General features: G+C 48.2%; 1 protein-coding gene across 10 annotated transcripts in view; it reads left to right on the forward strand.

The window, feature by feature from the left end:
- CHKA (choline kinase alpha) overlaps positions 1-22794 on the forward strand; it is a 65815-nt gene extending 43021 nt beyond the window's left edge. For 4 of the 10 annotated variants that reach the window (XM_055309611.1, XM_055309614.1, XM_055309645.1 and 1 more), the window contains 9 exons: positions 5509-5622; positions 8333-8466; positions 8741-8845; positions 9410-9468; positions 11149-11236; positions 11695-11803; positions 14605-14711; positions 16054-16135; positions 21511-22794. In XM_055309611.1, the coding sequence (XP_055165586.1) occupies positions 5509-5622; positions 8333-8466; positions 8741-8845; positions 9410-9468; positions 11149-11236; positions 11695-11803; positions 14605-14711; positions 16054-16135; positions 21511-21570 (858 nt within the window). In that variant the 3' untranslated portion in view covers positions 21571-22794. The other 6 variants (XR_008662448.1, XR_008662449.1, XR_008662450.1 and 3 more) reach the window with 6 other exon arrangements.
- The last annotated feature ends 66 nt before the right edge of the window (positions 22795-22860 follow it).

Here is a 22860-nt window from a genome sequence, read left to right on the forward strand (position 1 = left end):
TCTCTAGACTAGGTGTGTGCCTCTGTTTTGTGCCCTCACTGTGAGCACTGTCTGCTCTCCTCTGCACTTTCTCTGGCTGTAGCTTTTCAGCATGATGCAATTCGTGTCTGCCCCCTATTCTTGGGAGTCTAGACTCAGGGAGGACCTCTCTGCCTCTTGCTGCCTCATCAGAGCTATTGTGCCCATTATCCAGTGGAGCACAGATAGAATTGTCGAATGCTGGCTGCAGCCAGCACCTGTGCACAGCTCTGGAACATTCTGCCCCTTGCCTGCTGGTGTGCACACTCCTTATCCCTTCCTCTCCTCAGTCCAAGATGTTCTTTGAGCTCCTTTGGATGGATGGCCTTTGTCTGCAGTCGTTGTCCCCTCTTTTCTGAGCATTTCCTGTGCTGACTTCTCTATAGCCTCACTGCCCAGAGACCCCCTCCCCTTCTGCCCTTCGGGAGGATGTTTTCCCATCACATCTGGGTATCTTGGCTGTTGGACTGGGTAGAGTAGGGGGTGATGTCTTGGGGAGTGGTGTCTTCTGGCTTTTTCCTCATTCCTGCTTCCAAACCATTCCTCCTCTGTTGAAAATCCTCCTGAGGGATGCCTTAATGGCTCAGTCAGTTAGGCAGCTGCCTTCAGCTTGGGTCATGATCCCAAGCCCCATGTCGGGCTCCCTGCTTGGCAGGGATCTGCTTCTCCCTCTCTCTTACCCCCTACTCATGCTCTCTCTTTCTCTCACTCTCTCAAATAAAATCTTATTTATTATTATTTTTTTTTAAAGAGAAAACCCTCCTCCTGAGCACTGCCCTGGTTTGGTGAAGATTGCTGTGTCTGGCTTGGTCTTTGGACCTCGCCGCTTTGCCCTCTCTGGGCCCATACCTGAACAGCTGGACATTGTTAGAGGGAAACCCACTGTTGGGAGGACTACTGGACTGTCCGGGGGCTCGCCCTCCTGACCAGGTCCCTCTCTGCTCCCAGTTGCTGTGTTCTCAGCGCTCATCTCCACACTTGCCAGCCCGTGAGCCATCTGTGCTTGTATACCTGCTCTTTCCATAGCCTGGTTCTTCCCTCATGCTCCCAACTCCGACTCTCCTCCTTCCCACCAGTGCGTTGCTGGCTGTCCCTTGTGGCCTCGCCTGCGTCCATTCCCTGTCTGTAGTAGGATTTCTTGAGAGTATTTACACACTCTCTGCTTTCTTACTTCTCGATCTCTTTTTTTTCTTGGAAAAAAAGTGTCGAGCATGTGGGCCGGCACAGAATAACATAATGAACACCCTTACCCCAATGCACAGAATTAGTAATTGATTTTATCATATTGCTTGATTTCCATCTTTTTAATATACATTTATTTTAATTATTTTTAACTTTTTATTTCAAATTTCAGGAAGTTTGCAGAACTAATACAGAGAGCCCCCCTCCTCCCTGCAGCTCCCCTGATGTTCACACCTAACAGTTAAGGACACCAACTCTGTCACAATAATGACAGCTAAGCTCTAGGCCTTCTTTGAATTTCCCAGGTTTTTCCACTGATGTTTTCTCTTCTCCTGTTCCAGGAGACAGCCAGGACCCTACACTGCATTTGCTGGTGGTTCCTCCCTGGTCTCTTCCATCTGCCTCTTTGTCTCTCACAGTCCGAATGGTTGTTAGGCACATTGATCAGTTGTTTCACAAAATGTTCCCTCAGGTTAGCTTTGTCTCACCTTTTCTCGTGACTGGAATGAGGTTATGCATTTTTGGCAAGAATACCACAGAAATGCTTCTTTAGTCTTCTCCAAAAGTTCATAATCTCGATATTACTGGATTTTAATGTTTTTAAAGAAATACAATTGTGTAGATAAAGCATACCTTGGTCCCCCAGCTGTCCGCCTCCCTTTTCCCTTGCCTGCCTGTCCCCTGCCCCATTGCTCCAGTAGCACCAGTCTTGTTTTGGTCACCAAGGACCCCACATTGCTGAATCCAGGGGCCACTTTGCCTTTTCTCCATGTTTCCTCTGAGCATCCGGGACAGCACCACTCACCTTCAACCCCACTGCCGTCTCTCTTGCCCCCAACTGAATCAGGGGCTTATGTGGTGGGTTGTAAGCCCCAAATGGCACATGAAATGTTGGCATTTTTCTTACTTTTTAAAATGAAATAGACTAGGAGCACCTGGGTGGCTCAGTAGGTTAAGCATTTGCCTTAGGCTCAGGTCATGTTTCCAAAATCCTGGTATCGAGTAGCACATCAGGCTTCCTGCTCAGTGGGGAGCCTGCTTCTCTCTCTCTCCTTCTTCCTCTGCCCTGCCCCCCCCCCCCGCTTGTGTTCTCTCTCTGTCAAATAAATAAATAAAATATACTTTTTAAATAAATTAAAATGAAATACACAAGGAAGTACTAGAAAGTCTTGCAGAGTGGTGAGCATGTAAGGTTAGTTTTAGGGGTGGGTAAGTGTTTGACAGCTCGCAGTGTAAAATGTGCTTCTTCCTGTGGGGCCAACCCCCAGGAGAGTTCAGGCTCTGTGTGGATTCCTCCTCGTTAGCCATGCATTTTTAGCCCTAGATGCCATCGAGGTACTAAGGACTTCATAGCTGGCCCGGACCTTCCAACTTCTCCAAGCTCATTTTGTTCTCTTCTTCCCTGATTGTTCCATTGGGAGGTGGGGGCTCCCAGTTCCCTGAATGTGCTTGCTTCTCACCCCTCAGGTGTCCATGTCACCATCTCCTTAGAAGCAACCTCCTGCCCTGCTGTCCCATCCCTGCAATTACCCCACCTGTGCCGGGCTTGCACATTACTGTCTGCTTCTCGCTCTGGAACGTGGTCCTTGCAGGCAGCATTCATGTCTTTTTTTTTTTTTTTCCATGTCTTATTATTCTTGTTTCCCTGAGGCGGGAACACAGTGCCTGGGGCTTACACAGTGCCAGGCCCACTGTGGACATCCAGTAAATATTCTGGGGCTGGATGTGTATGAGTATTTCTGAAGCAGAAGTAAATAGTTTCAAGTGGGGGTAGGACCTTCTGTCCTGAGAAGGTAGGGCCAGCTGTGGCTGGAGGGCCAGTGGACTGGGTTGTGTTGGTCCTGACCTCTACCGTGCTCGCCTTCCCAGTAGTGTGCAGGAAGGTGTGTGGAGACCTAGTGGTGACAAAAGGCTGCCAGTAGTTGATGCACCCATTTTAAGATTCCCTGCTGTCCTTAACCTGTCTACTTTTCTTGCTTGTAATTGTTTTCCTTCACTTCTTCCTCAAATTCTTTCCTCCATGCACAGCTGCCCTTTCTCCCTCCTGGGAATAAACACTGAACTGTAGTGTTACATGTAAACAAAGAGATTTCTTGTCTGCAGTACTCAGACAATGCCAGAGAGAGTGACAAAGTTCCTAGGTTTCCATCCATCCTCTCTCTCTACTATCCCAGCAACGGTTTGACTTGGCTCTGGAGGATTCTGGGCACTGTGTGTTCAGCCCAAGTGCCAGTGACAGCACAGCCTGTGAGGTCACTTCCCAGTGGCCTTTGTACTGAGTGGGCTTGATGCACGAATTGCTATGTCTGTGATGTAACAGGTGGGGCCTTAAATCTGTATAAAGTTTGCAGCTCCCAACTTAAAGACTCTTTGGGATCTGGCACATGTATGTGTCTTATACAGAGCCCACCCTGATGCCCTTGGGCTTGGTCACTTCACACAGAAGAAAACCGAAAAACAAATTTAATTCTGACAAAACTTGGATGCCTAGACAGAAGAAATCCTAGTGGAATTCGGGGGTAGGGTACAGATGGCAGAGGGCTGCACACAGCTCCAGGCCACCTGGTGCCACACCCTGGTGCCAGGGTCCTGCAGTGCCTGGCCTGCCTTTGCCATGGCATCTCGTTCTGTGAAGGTTCCAGGTGGAGAGAGAGGCTTTGCAGACCTGTGCGCACACTCTCCGGTGAGCATATCTGGTGCTGGATGTGAGGCCAGCAGTGACCGTCCCTCCAGGGAGGTCAGAGGGTAAATCTGTCTCCTCTCAAACCCTGCTCTAAGCTCTGTGGACCTTACAGATCAATGCTGTTTGTATTGTCCTTGTCTTAGTCTCCTGGGGCTGCTGTAACAGACTCCTCAGGGGTGCCAGCAACAGACATATCTCACTGAGCTGGAGACTGGAGGTCTGGATCAGGGTGCTGGCACAGTTGGGTTCCTGGCCTGCGGGTGCTGTCTTCTCCCTGTGTCCTCACATGGTGGAGGGATGGTGGGAGGGACAGCAGGCTCTCTGGAGTTCTTCGTATAAGGATACTGCATGAGAGCCCTGCACTTGCGACCTCATCTATACCTAACCACTTCCCAAAGGCCCATCTCCAGACATCATCACACTGTGAGTTAGGGCTTCCATGTGTGAATTTAGGGAGGAAACAATTTAGTTCATAACAGTCACAGATACAAAACTGCAGATGAGTAAATAAAGATCAGGCGTTACAAAGTGGTCAGACTGCAGTTGTGGGTAACACAAGACAGTGGCTAAACTGTAACTGTGGGGGCTCACCAGTAAATGTTTGCTCTATCCAAATGTGAAAGTGATCAAATTACTTTTTACTGTGGTTCCATGTCCTTTGGAAAAGTAGCTTCTCTGTTTTCTTCTCCATAACTTTAGCATCCTATCGTTGCCTGAGTAGGTCCTATTGTCCTGTTGTCTCCATAACTTTAGCATGCTATCGTTGCCAGAGTAGGTTCTATTGTCTGTTTTTATAACCCGACTATAAAGAGCTGCTTAACTTTGCACAGTGTTTCTGCAGAATTGTAGTCACTTGGGTGCGTTTCTTAACCAGAGATGAATAAGGATCATCTGAAAGCGCTTTCCAGCCCCGCTGGCCCTTCTTCCTCAAATGTGGCAGCTTAGAGGTTGACTTGCTGTTTAATGGAAAAGGACTAAGGAGTGAATTTGAACTGAGACCAAAAGATGGTTTTTGAAGGCAGGATGATTCTTGATCCCACATGAGTTCCTAGGACTGAAGACTGCATATGAGCAATGTCAGGTTTTGGCAAGAGACAAACGTTAAAATGGCAGCAGGGAGAAGACTGGGGATAAGAGCAGAGCATAGAACCTGTGACATGCTGGTTCTCTCTGGACCCAAAAACAGGCCCAGATATGTCAGTTGTCCTTAAGGATTGGTTCAGTGGCTGAAGGCCCCTGGACTCCATGCTCTGGGCCCAAAAGCAGGCCAGCTCCTACCACAATGGACAACATTGTGGTGGCCTTTGGGAAAATGCTATGGGTGGAACTCATCGAAGTTTTAAAATATGTACAAGCAATAAGATACAAATAGATAATATTCTATTTTTGGAATCAGTGACTCGGTTAAACTTGAATTTTAAATCTCATCAGTATAGTGTGATGCTTGCAAGCACGGATCCTACAGATTACAAGATATGATCTCTGTTTCTTTATGGGGGTGGTACTAATAGTGCCCAGTCATAGGGTTGCTGGGAGGTTAGATACCACCGCTCCTGTGAAAGTGCTATTGTGCCTGCATGTAATCAGTCCTCAGTAAACATTTGGTGTGTTGCTCTCTGTTTTAGGGGGCCGAGGCCATGGTTCTGGAGAGCGTTATGTTTGCCATTCTTGCAGAGAGGTCGCTTGGGCCAAAACTCTACGGCATCTTTCCCCAAGGCCGCCTGGAGCAGTTCATCCCGGTAAGATGTGTTCTCGACTGGTCAGTTGCTTTTCCCCTTGTACCTCTCAATTTCTGGGCTGCTTTCAGGACTCCCTGCAGAGACCTTTGGCCCTGGCCACACCACCCACACCTTGGGTCTTTGGCCACCACTGCTCTTTGCCTCATCTCCCAGCTCACTCCCTCTGTTTGAGTCTTCCCAGCTCTATGTCCCCCACAGAGACATTTCAAGGCCCAGCTCAAATCCTCTTCCCAAAAGTTGGGACTATTTGCTTTTTCTTGCTGCCTGAGGCATTTTTAATGTTGCTGCCACATCTGCCAGTGTGTCATCTTTAGACTTATGTGTGAGTTAGACCCATGAGGGGCTTTGGGCCTTAAGAGCTCATGTTAAAGTGAATCCCGGACAACTCTGGACCTCATGACCATGTTGTTGAGACCAGATTGGGTAGAGATGCTGAGCATGGCTGGCCTGCATTCTCACTCACAGCCCGGTTCACAGATATGGGGTGGGTCCCTCCTCTTCACCTGTGTGAGCTCCTTGAGGACTGGGTCACAAATGGTGGCCTTTTCATGCCCTGCCTCGCATGGGCACCTGTGTGCAGGACTGCCCTGTATAAATATACAGGTGGTTAAGCACAAGACACCTGGCTGAAGGGATGCTCTGCTTGCCAGGACTCAACCTGTGTTCAGCAGGAAGCTGGAGGAAGGGGTCCTAATTGTCTATTCCCCAGAGCCCAGGGATAGGAGCCTTCTCGTGACCTGTCTCCCAGGAGGGGTGCCCTTTTCTGCTTGATGCAGTGGCACCACATGTGCAGCTGCCAGCCTGGGGGTGTGCTGAAACCAACAGCTATACCGTCATGACAGACTTTCTGTCTCTGTACCTGTACCTCCTTGCTACCTGGAAGTGCTTTCATTTATAACTGTCCCAGTAAAGACAGTAACACCTGACTGGTGTGAAAATCAAATGAGATAATAAAGTATTTGAAAGAATTGAAAATCTAAAATACTTCCTGTGGTTAGAAGTGGCAACATCTTAAAAACAATATTGAGTTTGATAAAACCAGATTGTGGAAGACTACACATAGTATACTGTTTTAATAAAGCCCACTAAAAGCAAACTAAAAATTGTTTAAAACATACCTGTGTGGTAAAACTTCTCTTTTTAGGGAAGATAAAGGACCCGTGAGCACAACTCAGAATATTGGGACTGTCCTGTTCTGGATCAGGATACGTGGGTTGTATGTCTGTGGGATTTATACTATTCTAGTTCTGAAATTCTAACTTCTTTTTGTATATAATGTTTACTATATAGTGAAGATTTTTAAAAGTTCTTAAAATACTGGGTTGAACCAATCATCAACTGTTTTTGGCCCCATAAATGGTGATTTCATTTGGCTCAGCCTGATAGTACATGTTATTTCCAGGTTTACTCTTGAGCATCTAGTGGTGTGGGAGGCACTCCACCTTGTCTGGTTCCCATAGCATTTTCCAGAGGACACAGGAGAGTGGTGGCCTCTAAGAACCCTGGTTGGTCTCCTATTGCTCTTTCCCTGTGCTGGGAAAGGACCTTAGAACTATGAAATATGTTCATCTTTGACCACGGTTAGCTTTACACTTTCCACGATGCCAAGTATGGCATTTTTTTTAACAGAGCCACATGAAAAATGAGTGAGCTGCCACTAAGAGCCAAGTCCCCGTCTCTAACCATGTCCTGATCATGTCATAACTTGGAGGGTTCTCGAGTAGGAGAGGAGGAGTTTGAGCCTGCTGCTTCCGATGAGCTCCGAGCTCTCGTCATCAGGCTCCCACCATTTGTCGAGACCTCCTTGGCTGGGTGCTGGTCCAGGGCCCTTGCCAGCACTATCTGTTCTAGGTCAGAGCACCCTCACCAGGGACTCGATGTCATACTTCTCATTTTACAGAGATCAGAAAGATGCAGAAGTCTGAGTAACATGCCTTTGGCCATGTGGCTTTGAAATGAGGATTAAAGCCAGAATTTGAGCTGAGTTTTCTCTAACTTGGAGACCACCACCCCCTTCACCCTTGCGTGCTCTGGATTTTCAGAGGAATGCCTCTTTGGGCTTCTTTAGGGGAGCAGTGCATGTGGAAAAGATAAACAGGTCTTAGTTGAAATTTAGTTGATTGTGATTTCCTTGTGAGGAGCTGGGAAAGTGCAGCCTGAGCATGTATAGCCTCAGACTGCAGTAGTGGGAGTTGGACATCTCTTTCTTCGTTCAGCTGTGCACTCTGAGAGCTGCTCTGTGCCAGGTAGGGTGCTGTGGGGTGCTGCAGATGCTACCGTAGATGAGGGGGTAATGGCTCACCCTGAACTCCTGCCGTGCTTCTGACTAGGACCTGTGCTGAGCACCACCTCTTGGCTGTGATCTTTCAGGCCAGGGTGTCTGAGGTGCTGAAGGAATTGACATGGGCTCATGTAACAAATCCTGAGACTCAGAACTTTTACCAGGGATGAAGGCATGCTCTAGGGTAAGGAGAGGGAAGAGAGGGCAGAGTCTGCCTAAATGCTTATATATGAGAGGGGCCACAGGCTGAGAAATGCCATGGCGGTTGCTGGGTCACTGTCGACTGTCCACTTCCTCAAGGAGTTTTGTGTGCCGACTGAGGCAGACACACTGTGGAACTGGCTGCTAGGTCTTAGGCTTGTGTGATCGCCCCCCTCCAGGCTTCCTGGAGAAATGCTGTTTGTTCTCTAACTCTCTTGTTCGTTCCAGAGCCGACGCTTAGACACTGAAGAATTAAGCTTGCCAGATATTTCTGCAGAAATAGCTGAGAAAATGGCCACATTTCATGGTATGAAAATGCCATTCAATAAGGAACCAAAATGGCTTTTTGGAACAATGGAAAAGTAAGTGGTCAAACCGCTTGGCTCTAACTTAGTTTTCTGTTAGCGGCTGCCAGAGGTGCCAGAGTGAGTACTTATTTGCCACGGTGGTTGGAGGTCTTCCTCTGGTCCACTGAATAGGTGGGTGGGTGGGCAGAGATGAGCTTTGTAGAGAGCCTGGAGCCCCAGGCTCTGTCCTGCGGCCTGAGGGTCCCTGCTGCCATCGTACTTAACAGGACCCCCAATGGTAAGCCATGGTGAACTGGGAGGTGATTTTTGTTCTCCCTTTTTCTTCCAGGTACTTGAATCAAGTGCTGAGGATTAAGTTTGCTGGGGAGCCCCGGGTGAAGCAGCTCCACAGGCTCCTCCGCTACAATCTGCCTCTGGAGCTGCAGTATCTGAGGTGAGGAACAGTCGGTGAAGGCCATAGGGTTTTTCTGAAACAAAACACAAAACAAGCCATGGGGGCAGTTGGGGGGAACCGTTCAGCCCGAGCACTGGGGGATATGGGGCAGGAAGCCTGGTTTGGGCCTGCGAGTAGGGGCAGCCATGGAGTGTCCAGGGTGTACTCACCCGAGCGTGAGAAGTCACAGTTGTCATCACTCGTGTGTGAGTAGTGCTGAGGACATGGAGACCAGGATGGCCTTTGAGGCACTTGCCTCTTATTAAGAGAAACAGAGACAAGCAAACGTGTCCCGTAGCGTTGAGTTGTGATAAGAGATGTAACGGAAACCAGGGGCTGGAGCAGAGGAGGAGGGTTGTGCTTTGGGTGGAAAGGGCCTGCCTGTGGAAGAGCTAGGTGCCCTCGGGGGCTGGTGTGAGTCTCCAAGGTGAGCTGGGGCCACATGAATGCAGTATTCTCGGAGCTCACGGGGAAGGCACTGCACAGAGGCTGCATGGTGGTGCAGTGTGCCTGTCTGCTACCAGTCATGGAGGCATCTGACCTACACTGTGATTCCCTTTCCAGGTCACTACTTGAATCCACCCCTTCTCCAGTTGTGTTTTGTCACAATGATTGTCAGGAAGGTAAGAATTGCTGCCTGTTAGGTGAAGCTGGGTTTGTGTGTCTCCTTCAAAGGCAGCCTCCAGCGGTGTGATGGATGCCAGGTGTCTGTGCAGAAGGGGGTACACATGTGAAATAATGGCACAGCTACACAGTGGAATATTCTACCACTATTTTAAAAAATGAGGTCAAGTTTTTATGCAGACCAACAGAAAAAATTTCCAGGATATGTTAAGAGAAAAAAAGCAAGTTTTAGAAAAACACGGGTGTCCTCCCATTTTTGTAAACAATACATTCATAGAAGAAAAAATGGCAATAGTCACTAAACTGTGAGCTTGGATAAAGGATCAAAACCTCCTAAGTCACATGTTTGTTCAGTGTTTAACTCTGTGAACACGCAACTTTGATAATATGAAAACCCAGTGAGAGGTAACTGCCCCCACTCAGTCCTGGGGGCCTTGCCCTGGCCCCATTTTGCACCTGCTCTCCTGGGATTAGTTCACTCTACCATGACCTTGGGTCTCTGCCTTCCAAAAAGTATAATGCCAGGTACCCCTCACTGGGACTTCAAATGGAGGCCCTGTCTAAGCTCCACCGGTGCTGCTGTGGTGCTGGGTTCTGGTGTGGTTTTGCCTTGCTGTCCCTGTCCTCTTCATCATGGCTAGCTCACATCCACCCTCAGGCCCTATGCCAGGCTCAGCAGTTTGTTTTTAATTTTGATAATAGTCTCTGTTGAAGACCAGTCATTAGTAAGACATTAGTTTGAACCAAAATACCTTTTATTAATTAGTGGGTCATTGCTGGCCAAGTCAAGCAGGGTGTAGACATGTCAGCCAGGTTTGTGTGTTAGCAGGCAATAGTCAGCTACACAGACATCACCAGGGGGGTTTGGCCAGTGATCGCCAATGTATGAAAAGGCTAGAGGAGGTGGGAGTTATACATTTACTTTGCTCTACTGCTCTGGGCATCTCCTTGTAATAGCCCCTGGAAACAGAAGATGTGTGCTAAAAACCCTAGAGAAAACACCTACAGAAACCCTGGAGAGAGTGGCCAAAAAATTAGCAAAGCTTGGCTCACTGGTGCCTACCCGCCAGCCTGATAGTGACAGATGCTGAGCATTGGGTCGAGTGTGGGGCCTTGGGAAGAGCCTGAAGAGCCAGTCTGGCAGCCAGTTCACTTCAGGCCCAGAATTCAGCTGTGGAAGGAAATATGATGGAAGGAAAGGTGCCTGTGGTCTCCTCCTTGGGAGTATGGTCTGCAGAGCCCTGTGCTGCCTAAGCTGGATGCCAGCACACAGCTTCCTAACTGGTGGGCCACAGCCACCCTCCCTAGGGCTGCTCGGGTTGTTGGGTCAGCCAGAACTCCAGGATGCAGTCAGGTGTTTTCTTTCATACCCTAGTGTAGAAAGTCTGGAGGTGCAGTCCCAACAAGCCAAGGGAGAGCCATTCTTGTTCCAGGGTGAGCTTGGGGCCATGTTACTGTTGGGCTGCTGTGAACAGGGGCCTTGTGTCCACACAGCCCAGGGCCTTCTGTTTGGGCTGGACTTCGGGGGGCAGTGTGCTCCGCAGCCCGCACCCACTCACTGCGTGGTTAGGGTTCCCTGACAGGATCAGCACCACTCTCAGCCCTACGTTCAAGGACTTTTGCTCTCAACTGTGCCACATGCCAACAGTAAATGGCATGTTACCTAAACCTTTCTGCAGGTAATATCTTAATGCTGGAAGGCAGAGAGAATTCTGAAAAGCAGAGACTGATGCTCATCGACTTCGAATACAGCAGCTATAATTACAGGTATGAAACAGCCACAGGAGGAAATAGGCAGCCACGACACAGTACCGTAGGAGCTTGTGCACTCTGTCCCAGCGTCCTAGCAGTCTTCAGCAGCGTGGAAAGCAGCCGGGCCTGTTCTTTGCTGGTAGTGGGGGGCAGCAGTGTGAGTGATCAGAACACAGAATTGGGTATTTTGTTGGCTTCAGAGATCAGAGTACTGAGTGCAGGAGAATGCTCTCGAACAACTGCTCCTGAGTGGTGGGTTGGGTGGCGCTTTTGTAGCTTCAGTTGGCTGTGGTTCTGGTAAATGCCCTGTTGGCCCTCTCTGCCCCTGGGGCAGTCATCCTTGGGGAACCACAGGAAAGACAGCTTGTTGTTGAGAGGGATGCTCACAACTTGGCCTTTTCCCCTCTCTGACCAGAGGAGCCTCATGGTGCGGTAGTCTGAGCCCTTCTCTGCAGCTCTTACCTCTTTTTCAGGGGATTCGACATTGGGAATCATTTCTGTGAATGGATGTACGACTATACCTATGAAAAGTACCCTTTCTTCAGAGCGAACATCCTGAAGTACCCCACCAGGAAACAACAGGTAGGAGGTGACTGTGTAGGCTTGGTAGATTAATGTATGAGTCCATTTCATGCAGTTAGAATTGATTGCATCTTCATGACACCTTTTTTAAATCATGGAATTTTTAAGCAAACCCTTTTGCTCTAAAATGGGATTTTGTGTTTGGACACAAACTTGACATTTTAATCCCTGTGTCAGGGATAACCTGTATTCAGTTAGAAAAAACACAGTCTCTTTTGTAGCTCCTTCTCATTTTTTCCAAAAAGCCCAGCCTCTGATCTGCCTCCTGGCCTTCTTTGTGGGGATCATGATGTTTCCTGTGTGTGTTTCACTCCGTGCAGACAAAAGTAGTCTATTGGGCACCATGACTTAGTAGCTGCTACGGTTGTTACCAGTTCCCTTTCCTGTCCTGAGTAGGGGGGAGGGGGCTGCGTGAAGAATCACCGTGTGGGAAGTTCCTCCTGGGAGTCCCTGCTCTCTTCCTCAGTCTGCCGTCGGAGCTGTGGGTTGAGGGTAAGTGGGTAGCGATGTGGAAGCAAACCCAGTTGAGAAGAAGGTATCCTGAGCCTGGGCAGGGCAGTAGCTCAACCCCTGCTACGGGAACAGCTCTTCCCGTGGAACTCTTGCCAGCTCAGCAGCATTTCATAGAGGTCAGAGAGAGGTGTGAGGACTGGGATGCAGTCAGCCGCTGCTGTATTTCACTCAGGAGATGTCCTTGAGCACTCTCACCTGTGCCAGGCGCAGTGATCGTACCTTCAGCAGATGGCACACACTCCAGGGGCAGCCATTCAAGCGTTGACTTGCTGTGGGACCAAAACTATATTGCCCTCTTCTGGCCACACTGTCAGGACGACTGTGATGAGCTTGAGTGGGTTCCAAGCAGAGTGGCCAGGCTGGCTCTGGCCTCGAGGTCATGCTGTATGAGAAGAAAGGTGTTGGGGGACGAGGAGACGCAGCAGCAGTCTTCAGGTATTGAAATTCCTGCTGTACCGAAGGAAGTTCTTCCTCTGTCACAACTGGGCAGCCCCAGAGTGTGGACTCTCCAGCCAGGAGGAGGGAGGGGGTTTTCTGCCAGTGAGAAGGCAGGTTCCATGTGATGGGCCGCAGGGCTGTGTAACCACCAGCACTGCACAGCAACAGAAATGAAGGAAGTTCAATTTTTATTTTTTGAGCAATTTAAAAAGTCACATATAGGTGTTGGTCTTCATTAGCTACCCTTTCTGCACCTACCTGGTAAAGTCATGCTTTTCTCTCTTTAGTCCTTTAAAATGTTAAACTATGAAGTTCCTAAAATAAACCATTTGAATGAGGTGTGTTATTTTGAAACACTCTGTTGGGTCCAGTGAGGCAGTCTCTTACTTAGGACTTTTACATCTATGTGCATACGTGAAATGGGCTTAAAATGGTCATTTAAAAATTATTATTTGTATCTAGTTTTGGAATAAATATTATGCTAGTCTAATAAAATGTGTTTGGTGTCCCTTTGTAATTTTTTGGGACAAATTTATATGGCATGATGTCTTTGAAAATTTGGTAACTTTACCTGTAAGAAAGTGTGGGCCTCAAACTTTTGGGGAGGAAAGGTCATTCATTACCATTTCTTAAGGTGTTGATCTATTCAAATTTTCTGTCTTCATTGGCCAATTTGAGCATTTAGTATCTCTCAGAAATTAACCCATCTTGTATGATGGTTCAAGCCTGGGTTTTCAAAACAGTGCCTAGATTTGAATCGCAGATCTGCCACTGTTCACTGTCACCTACTGACTCTGTGTGTGCTTCTGTTGCCTCGTCTGCAGAAATTATTCTGTTCTTGGGAGGTGTGAGGTCATGTTCAGAAACAAAGGGCTCAGGATGGTGCCTGCTACGTAGAATTTAATAGGCGTGAGCCATCGCCATGCCTGTGCCAGGTTTACTCCTTCCAGAATGCCCTGCTAGCACAGCCCTCTAGCTGGAATGCTGCTTTCTGGTGGGAGGAGGTGCGGAGTATGAAAGCCATCTATCTGGGAACAGGAAAGTGGACGAGGTGGTGGAAAGGCAGTGTTGCCCTTCCAGCTACGTAATCCATTAATGGCATTCTCTAGGTGAAGCAGCTGCCAGCCGTTTCCTTTTTATAAAAGAAAGCAAGTGAATGATGGTTCTCTGTGTTCTGGTGCCGTTTGGTATAGTGTGAGCTACTGAAGAACAGGGGTCTTTTAGATCCTGATTCACGTGTAGACTACATGCGGGACCTGGTAGAGCCTCTTCTCCAAACCAGAATTAGACCTTGCCAATCTGGGGACTTACATACGTCACCGCGGCACGTCAGAGGCAGCAGGCCCCTTCACGTGGTCTGGTGAGCTCCCACTCTGACGGAGCCTCTGCCAGCAACCTCGGGCCCCTATAGCGCCTACGCCAGGCACACCTGTGAAGGCCCCACACAGAATGCCAGCCCATCCAGGGGGATGTGTGACGTAGGCTTACCCTGCTTTGTGACCAGACTGGGGAACGGGAATGTGGAGTAGATTCTACCTCAGTGATTTTGTCCAGAAGCAGCGGTGGTTTCCTGTGCCTGTCTTGTTGACAGTGTGGCACCGAGTCCAGTAAACTCTGACTGTGATCACAGCCGCACGCACCGGTGAGCTTCCGTGCTCCTGCCTGGCACAGAGCTCCTCCAGGCCCTGCCAGGTGTGTAGAGTGTCCTCTGGCCATGTGGGGTGTCCACTGGATGTGTGGGGTGTCCGCTGGATATGTGGGGTGTCTTCCAGCCATGTGGTGCTTCCTGACAGTTCTTGACACCACCATCTGTCACCGTCAGATTCTAATGTAATTACTTTTTTTTAAAGCTCCACTTTATTTCCAATTACTTGGCTGCATTCCAAAATGAATTTGAAAACCTCAGTAATGAAGAAAAGTCCATTATAGAAGAAGAAATGTTACTTGAAGTCAATAGGTAATTTGTTTTGTTGTTAATTTATAAAAAATTGTTGTCCTGTTTATAGAATATAATTGGGATGCCGAATTGCAATCATTAGTATTTTAGGAGCTTCTTTATACCCTTACATCTTTGGGACTTCTACTTTGTCAAACATGGAGCATTTGGTACCTCTCCAGATTTCAGCGCACAGCAGGTGTAGAGAGCAGGGTCAGTGTTATAGGGTTAGGGTGTGTGGTTGGCGCTCCACACTGTAATCTACACATAGGACTTGGCTGTGTGAGGCTGTGCCACCCAGGGCCTGAATGCTCTCGTCACTTGATGCTCGTGGAGTGGTGGGCACCATCCAATAATGTGTTTCTTCTGAAAACTATAAATTGTGAGTGTTCTGAGTCTTTTAATTTTTCTTCACTAGCTCTCAAAGCAGGGCTGAGAAACTTCTAGATTTCATGAAAGCTTGGACCCCTGTTTATCAAATACACTCATCTCTTTAGATAAGAGACCTGAATTACTCATTCTTTGAGCTCTCTTAGGAGATTCTTTGGCAAAAATGTTTAGGTGACTTCAGTCCACTCACCATAAATCACCTCTTCTGAAGTGTCCACGGCCCTGTTGCTGGGCGTACAGCCACCCTCACTGTCCCTGGGGCTTCCCCTGGTGCATAGATCTTCCCACTCTGGTTCTAGAATGGATAGAAATAGAAAAGTGGAGGAGAGCCAGACAGAAAGGGTAGCTCCAAGGGATGTGTAGTGGGTCAAGGACCACAAGAAAAGCAATCAGGTTTGAGTAGGACACTGAAGCATTCAGTGAAGCCCAAAGGCACTGTTGTGAGGGGGGCTTGGGTTCTCAGTGATGGGGGCCATGGTTCACCGCCACACTCTGTTTCACTGCTGTAGGAGGGCAGGGATGAGGGTGAGGCAACATCCTACCTCCTCAGAAAGCCAGTGAGTCATCCAGAGGCCTGTGTGTTCCTCCTCTCGTATAATGCACCCTAAGTTGCTGATGCTGGGCGCTCGCGTACATGTAGCAGAGACCGTTTCTTTCCCGGTGTGGCCCGTGCCCCGCCTATGTGGCCCCCAAGGCCTCTGTGTGAGTCCTTGGACTGTAGCCATGCGCCAGGGACAGCAGTTGGGCATGTCCACACTGCAGGTCCACCTGCCCCCAGCAGAGGTGGGAGAGGCCAGCTGCTGGGCTCCCACCCTGTTCTTGGTCACTATGGAATATAATCTTGTTGAGTGGGCCAGGGCAGACTGGGTTTGCGTTCCGATGAGTTACAGTGCCTGCCATCAGGAAATCCCATCACTGGGCCTTTGGCCAGCACCACACATCTCATGTGCATTTCCTGCTTTTGTAATTACAGGTTTGCCCTTGCATCCCATTTCTTCTGGGGACTTTGGTCCATCGTACAGGCCAAGATTTCATCCATTGAATTTGGGTACATGGTATGTTTCGGGATGGTTTTCTCTTCTATTCCCAGAAAGAAAATTGTTTGTGAGTGCATGGGGGAAATGAACGTTCCTTACAGAGATCTACATGTGTCCCCACAAGGTCCTGAATGAGGTGACCTGGCCCCAGGACAGCAGGCTCAGCCCAGGAAGCCTGGGGTTAAAGGCTGCACTATTTAACCCACGTTGGCTTTGCATCTGCCTTTGGAGCTGGCTTCACCTTCCCTGCTTCAGAGAGGTGCTTTATGACCCTGTGGCTCTGATGGATATTGGTGGTCCAGCCCTTGGCCTCAGGCCTTTCTGACAGGAGGGACACAGAGTGAAGGAGCGTGAGGGTGCCTGCCTGTGCTTTGACGTGTTTGCTTCAGTTGTCACTGCTCCATTCTCTGGCCTGCAGTGCCCATTCTCCAGTGGGTGGCTGGTGCGGATTGAATGAGGATATAGTTCGACAAGCCAGGCTGTCATTTCCTTCTGACTTCAGGAACTGTCCCTAACATAGACAGTTTTAACCTTGAGTTAAGCCATCTGCTGCCCCATAGCAAGTGTTGGTGGCATGTCCTGGGGTGGGGGCACACATACTCTGCTGTGAGCATCTTGCTTTAGTACAGGTTCATTCATCCTCCCAGTCCTTGGTTATAGTGATTTCTGCTTCCAGGCAGGAGGTTTGATGACACACAGATGCTGTTAGGGAAAAGAAGGGGGGAATAAGGAGTTTTAAACGGATTCAAAGCCAAGGTCAAATGATACTGTAAGACAAAGTACACATCAGAAAATATTACCAGGGCAGCCCGGGTGGCTCAGCAGTTTAATGCCGCCTTCGGCCCAGGATGTGTCCTGGAGACCCGGGATCGGGTCCCACATCGGGCTCCCTGCGGGGAGCCTGCTTCTCCCTTCTGCCTACGTCCCTGCCTCTGCCTTTCTCTGTGTCTCTCATGAATAAATAAATAAAATCCTTTAAAAAAAAAAAGAAAATATTACCAAAGATAAGGAATAATTTCATAATGATAAAGGGATCAGTTAATCCAAAAGACATAGAAAAAAATCCTAAATGTGTATGCATCTGTCTTGCTTCAGAAGACATAAAGCAGAACCTGAGAAAACTGAGCAGAGAGGTGAACCCACAGAGCAGAGAGGCAGAGCTGGACACACAGCAGTGAGAGGGATGGAGTGGGGACCGCACTCTTGCACAGCCAGAGTGGGGTAGGGGGTGGAAGGGGGACTGCAGTCTCCCCCAGCCTGAGGGGAGGGATGAAGCAGGGGCCGTCTCTTGCCCAGCCTGACACTGTTGAATGCCCAACTGCAGGATATAAGTTCTTGCCTGGTGAATATGGTGTATTTGCCAAGATAGACCATACCCTGGGCGTTACGAAACAGATCTCAAGTTGAAAAGAATTGAAATCCAAAGTATATTTTCTGATCATCATGGAATTTAGTAGGCAATCAACAACAAAGTTTGAAAATTCTTAATTATTTGGAAATTAAACAGTATACCTACATAAACCCTGGATTGTAGTGAAATAGACAATTAGAAAGTATTTTGAACCAGATTATAATGAAAACAATATATCAATTTGCAGGGTATAGTTAAAGCAGAGTTTAAAAACTTGTGGCTTTGAAGGTTTTACATTTGTATTAGATAAGAAAATCCTCAAACCAGTGACTGGAGCTTCTACTTTAAAAAGCTAGAAAGAGAAAAAAACAACCTCAGCCTGAAGTCAATAGAACTAGATAAAGAGGGGCACCTGGCTGGCTGTTGGTGGAACACATGACTCCTGATCTCAGGGTCATGAGTTCAGGCCCCACATTGGGCATGGAACCTACTTTTTAAAACAAATCTAGGGGATCCCTGGGTGGCGCAGCGGTTTGGCGCCTGCCTTTGGCCCAGGGCGCGATCCTGAAGACCCGGGATCGAATCCCACATCGGGCTCCCGGTGCATGGAGCCTGCTTCTCCCTCTGCCTGTGTCTCTGCCTCTCTCTCTCTCTGTGACTATCTTAAATAAATAAAGAAAGAAAACCTCCCTGTAGCATAAACTGCATGTCCTGGTGAATATCACCCAATATTTAAGGAAGAAATAATACTGGTTTTACACAGACTTTTAGAGAATAAAGAGAGGAAGGGACATTTCTCTACTCATTTGATAAAGCATTGCCCCGATGCCAAAACGAGACAAAGACATTAAGAAAACTGCAGATGAGTGCCCTTCATGAGCAAGACAGAAAAATCATTACCAAAATATTAGCAGAAATTAGGGCAGCTCGGGTGGCTCAGCGGTTTAGTGCCACCTTCAGCCCAGGGTATGATCCTGGAGACTCAGGATCAAGTCCCACGTCAGGCTCCTTGCATGGAGCCTGCTTCTCCCTCTGCCTGTGCCTTTTGCCTTTCTCTCTCTCTCTCTCTCTCTCTCTCTCTCTCTCTCTCTCTCTCTCCCCCCCCCCCCGTCTATCATGAATAAATAAATAAAATCTTTAAAAAATATATTAGCAGAAATTAAATCCAACATAGATAGGACCAAGTGGCACTTATCTCTGGAATGCCAGGTTAATTTAACATTTTAAAAACCAGTTAGTATAATTCAACATATTAACAGAATGAGAGAAGAAAACCATATTATCTTTTGAGTGAATGCAGGCAAAGCATTTGACAAAATCCAATACCCATTCATGATCATAATTTAAAACAGAAACAAGCCTCAGCAAAGTAGGAATAGTAGGGTCCTTCCTTTACCAGGGAAAGGGCACGTATGAAACATACAGCTAGCGTCATAATTACCAGTGAGAGCTGGAGCATTCCCTCACACCTGAGAGCCCCAGACAGCAAGCAAGGAAGGTGCGCTGCTCTCACATCCCACTGCCACCCCCCAGGGGATCAGAGCACCTGGGCAGCATAGTGAGGCCAGGAAAAGAGAGGGAATGCAAAAGTACTGGAAACAAAAAAGAAAAACTTCTGTGTTATAGTTGACATGATCAAGTACATGAGAAAATATCAAAGAACAGAAATGCTGTTTAAGCTGTGGAAGTGAAGTTTCATTGTATTTACAATGGTATAAAACATGAAATACTTAGGGATGAGATTTTTGAAATATGTGCATGGTCTTCACACTGGAAACTGTAAAACATGGCTAAAAACCTAAATAAATGGACTGCGAGACCCCATTTATGGCTTCAGGAGACTCCATATTAAGAGTCTGTTCTCCCCAAGCTGATACCCAGAGTCTTCGTGATCCCAGTCAAACACCACCCCCCCCCCCCAGCCCCAGGCTTTTTGGCAGAAACCGGTAAGTTCTAAAATTTATGTGAAACTAAAACTTCACAAAGTTGGAGGACTCATTCTTTTTTAAGTTTTTTTTTTAATTTATTTATTTATGATAGTCACAGAGAGAGAGAGAGAGAGAGAGAGAGAGAGAGGCAGAGACGTAGGCAGAGGGAGAAGCAGGCTCCATGCACCGGGAGCCTGATATGGGACTCGATCCCGGGTCGTGGAGGACTCATTCTGCCTGATTTTAAGATGTATCAAGACTGCGATATTGGTGTAAAGATGGACATCTGTCAAATAGAGTAGAGCCTGGTGCCCAGAGACACTCATACATACAGCCAACTGATACTCAAGGGTCACAGTCATTCATTGGAGAAGAGGTTAGATTTTCAAAACTGATGCGGGAAGAACTAAGCAGCCATATGAGAAAAATGATGAACTTGGTCTCCCACCATACATAAGCATTAACTTGGATAACAGGCCTAGGTGTAAAAGCATCTGGAAAACAAAGGAGAAAAGCTTTGTGACCATGGCAGAGATTTCTTAGGTTACGTAAAGCACTGACCATAAAAGAAAAAAGATACAGTAAGTTGGGCTTAATCAAAGTTAAAAACTTGTGATCTTAGAATGACATTATTAAGAAAACAAAAAGGCAAGCACAGCCTTGGAGCAAATGTGGCAGATCTCTCCCTCTAGAAGGACTTGTATTTAGAATATATAAAGAGCTCACAACTTAGCAAGAAATCAAACTACTTTGTAAATAGGCAGAACATTTCACGAGAGAGAAGCAATAGGACATTTCACGAGAGAGAAGCAAATGGCTAGTAAACCTCTTTTTTGTCTGCTTAATGTAATTAGTCATAAAAGAAGTGCAGATTGAATCTCCAGCAAGATGCCCTGCACACTATGATGGCAGCTAAAACATTTGAGACACCAACACTCACAAATGTCAGCAAGAATGTGGAACAGCTGGAACCCGCATACATGGCTAAGGGGGAAGGTAGAGGGTCTGATGGTACACCTAGTGTCCGGCCTGGCAACCTCCTACTGTGGGATTGATCCAAAAGATATGAAGGCATGTTTCCACACCAAGACTGGCACTCCTGCTCACAGCAGCTTTCTGTTTAATTGCCCAAACCCGCATGCCAGTCAGATGAATGGATATTTGTAGTGTGTTAGATCATACAATCGACAAGTACTCCACAGTAACAGGAATGAACCACAGATGCTCACAACAGCCTGGATGAATCCCAGAAATGTTACTATGCTGAGTGAGACAAGCCAGACACGAAAGGGTACACACTGGATGACTTGATGATGGAAAAGTTTTCTAACAGCAAAATCCACGGTGATTGAGATAGAATTCAGAGGCTGCCTGTGGCCAGGCATTGGAGCCAGGCCCGTGGAAATGTGAGCGTGCTGGAATGTTCCTTAGCAGGATTGTGGTGCTGGTGCTAAATTGGATGGACACGTTTGTGAAAATGTCCAACTCTGAAGTCATTGATTTTTGAAGTTCAAAGCGGTGGTACATAAGTTACATCCCAATGTCGAGTTTGAAACAATGATGCTGTAATCTTCCTGGCAGTTGGCATCACAGACTTTTCAGTTTGAAGCAGGCGCTTCAGAGATTGTGCTTTCCACCCTGAGGGGCGGGTCGGGGAGCAGACCCAGAGACACATGGCTTGACGGTTTTCATGTAGGCAGAACTCAAGACCAGAGTCTCTAACGTCCCTCTCATGTCTCAGTAGCAGTATTGCTGCAGGTGATCCCAGAAAATTGGTGGTACCTTCTTCCTCACACCTCTGTTCTCTACTTGACTCAGCCCCAGGGATCTTCTGCTTTGAGAGAGGAGCCTGTGTTTCATTCAGTGCCTGCAGCATTCAGGGTAAACGAGCGTGAACCGTGGCAGTGCCAGATACAGAGACAGAAGGCCCACCTGGGTGGCCATGCCACGACGGCCCGGGTGCCTGAGCTGGGTGTCTGGGGTTCTGGACACCCTGCAGCGGCTGGAGCTGCTCTGTCCGGTGCAGCGGTAGTGGCCCAGGCACGGGCCCACGCGGGACATGGGCAGCCTGGGTGGGAGTCTTTGGTGAGGCTGTTCTTCCTTATGTCTCCTAGGACTACGCCCAAGCAAGGTTCGATGCCTATTTCGACCAGAAGCGGAAGCTCGGGGTGTGAGCGTGGGAGGCGCCATCCACTTCATCCCTGGACTGCGTGGGGGTGGCCAGCCAACGGGCCCCTCCGCGCTCCAACTGCTGTCCCTACAGCAAGGCTTGGATGTCTCGCTGCCGACACAGATGTGTATGATATGAAAGACTGTATTAAAATTGAGTAACATTTATATCCTATCTTGTTTACGATTTCACTAGGTCTGCAATGAGATCGGGAAGCAGAAACATAGTTCAATAGCGCAATAGTGCAATATCTCAGAATCCTTTTTATCTAGAGAAGGCATCTCCTATTTGGGGCCTGAAGTTTGTAGTCAGGTATGGCAGACAGCGAGAGTAAACAGTGTTTCTGTGGGTCTTCTTTTTGGTTAATGTTGATTTTTCAAGGATTTGAGTTCACATGCTGGGGAACACTGTGACCATGCTCTCTGTTGGTGACTGTGTAGATGCTGCTGGCTCCCGAGCGCAGTGAGTGAGCAGGGACAGACTGTGACATAGCCCTGTGGATTGAGCACAAGTCTCTGGAAGCTGCTCCCTCACCCTCTGGTCCACGTGGCTGATGCTCCGGACGGCAGACTGCCTGTGACGGGGGTGAGCTGTTGTCTCTGGACAAGGATGAACCGACGAATGTAGCTCCTTGCTACCTGTTGTACATATACTGTTATGCAAACGCATCTCACCCTGACCGGATGCAACTTGGCCCTGCCCTCCTCTTTAACTGAATGTGCTTTACTAACTCCAGGCTCAGGGGCACGCAGCCCATAGGGGGCCACCTGCCAGCCAAGGGGCAGCTTGGGGACCTTTGGATGCACAGGGGCCTCCTGCCTCCCTTCCCCACAGAGAGCTTTGTCCTGCTCTCCGCAGCCTTTTCTCCTCCTCCTCTGCTCAGCCGAGGGGTTGTGGGTTCTGTGCCTGGGCTGAAGCCTCCTGCTGCCCAGCTGCGGGGGCCTCAGTGTGCCAGGTGGGGAGAGGGAGGAGGCCTGACCATGGCTCTGGGCCAGCTCCCCTGCCCTCCCTGTTCCCGATATCCCTGATGGGGTCCTCCTGGTGGGAAAGAGCAGTCTGTGGAATGTGGGGGCGCAGATACACTATAGCTGTGAAACCCATATATGTTAAATGTCCTTTGGGATAAATTTTTTTTTACTCTGAACTCTTACTTGAATGTTTTTTTTTGTGCATACATTTCTGCTACCAGAGATTGTACTATACAAATAATAAAAGCGTATAAAACTCATCCTGTCACCCTTGGGTGTGTCCTAAATCTCCTGTCGCCTGTTGTGCCTATGGAGGGCTCCCGGCC

The sequence above is a fragment of the Nyctereutes procyonoides genome, unplaced genomic scaffold (genome assembly GCF_905146905.1).
Source record: "Nyctereutes procyonoides isolate TBG_1078 unplaced genomic scaffold, NYPRO_anot_genome, whole genome shotgun sequence".
Taxonomy (NCBI): domain Eukaryota; kingdom Metazoa; phylum Chordata; class Mammalia; order Carnivora; family Canidae; genus Nyctereutes; species Nyctereutes procyonoides.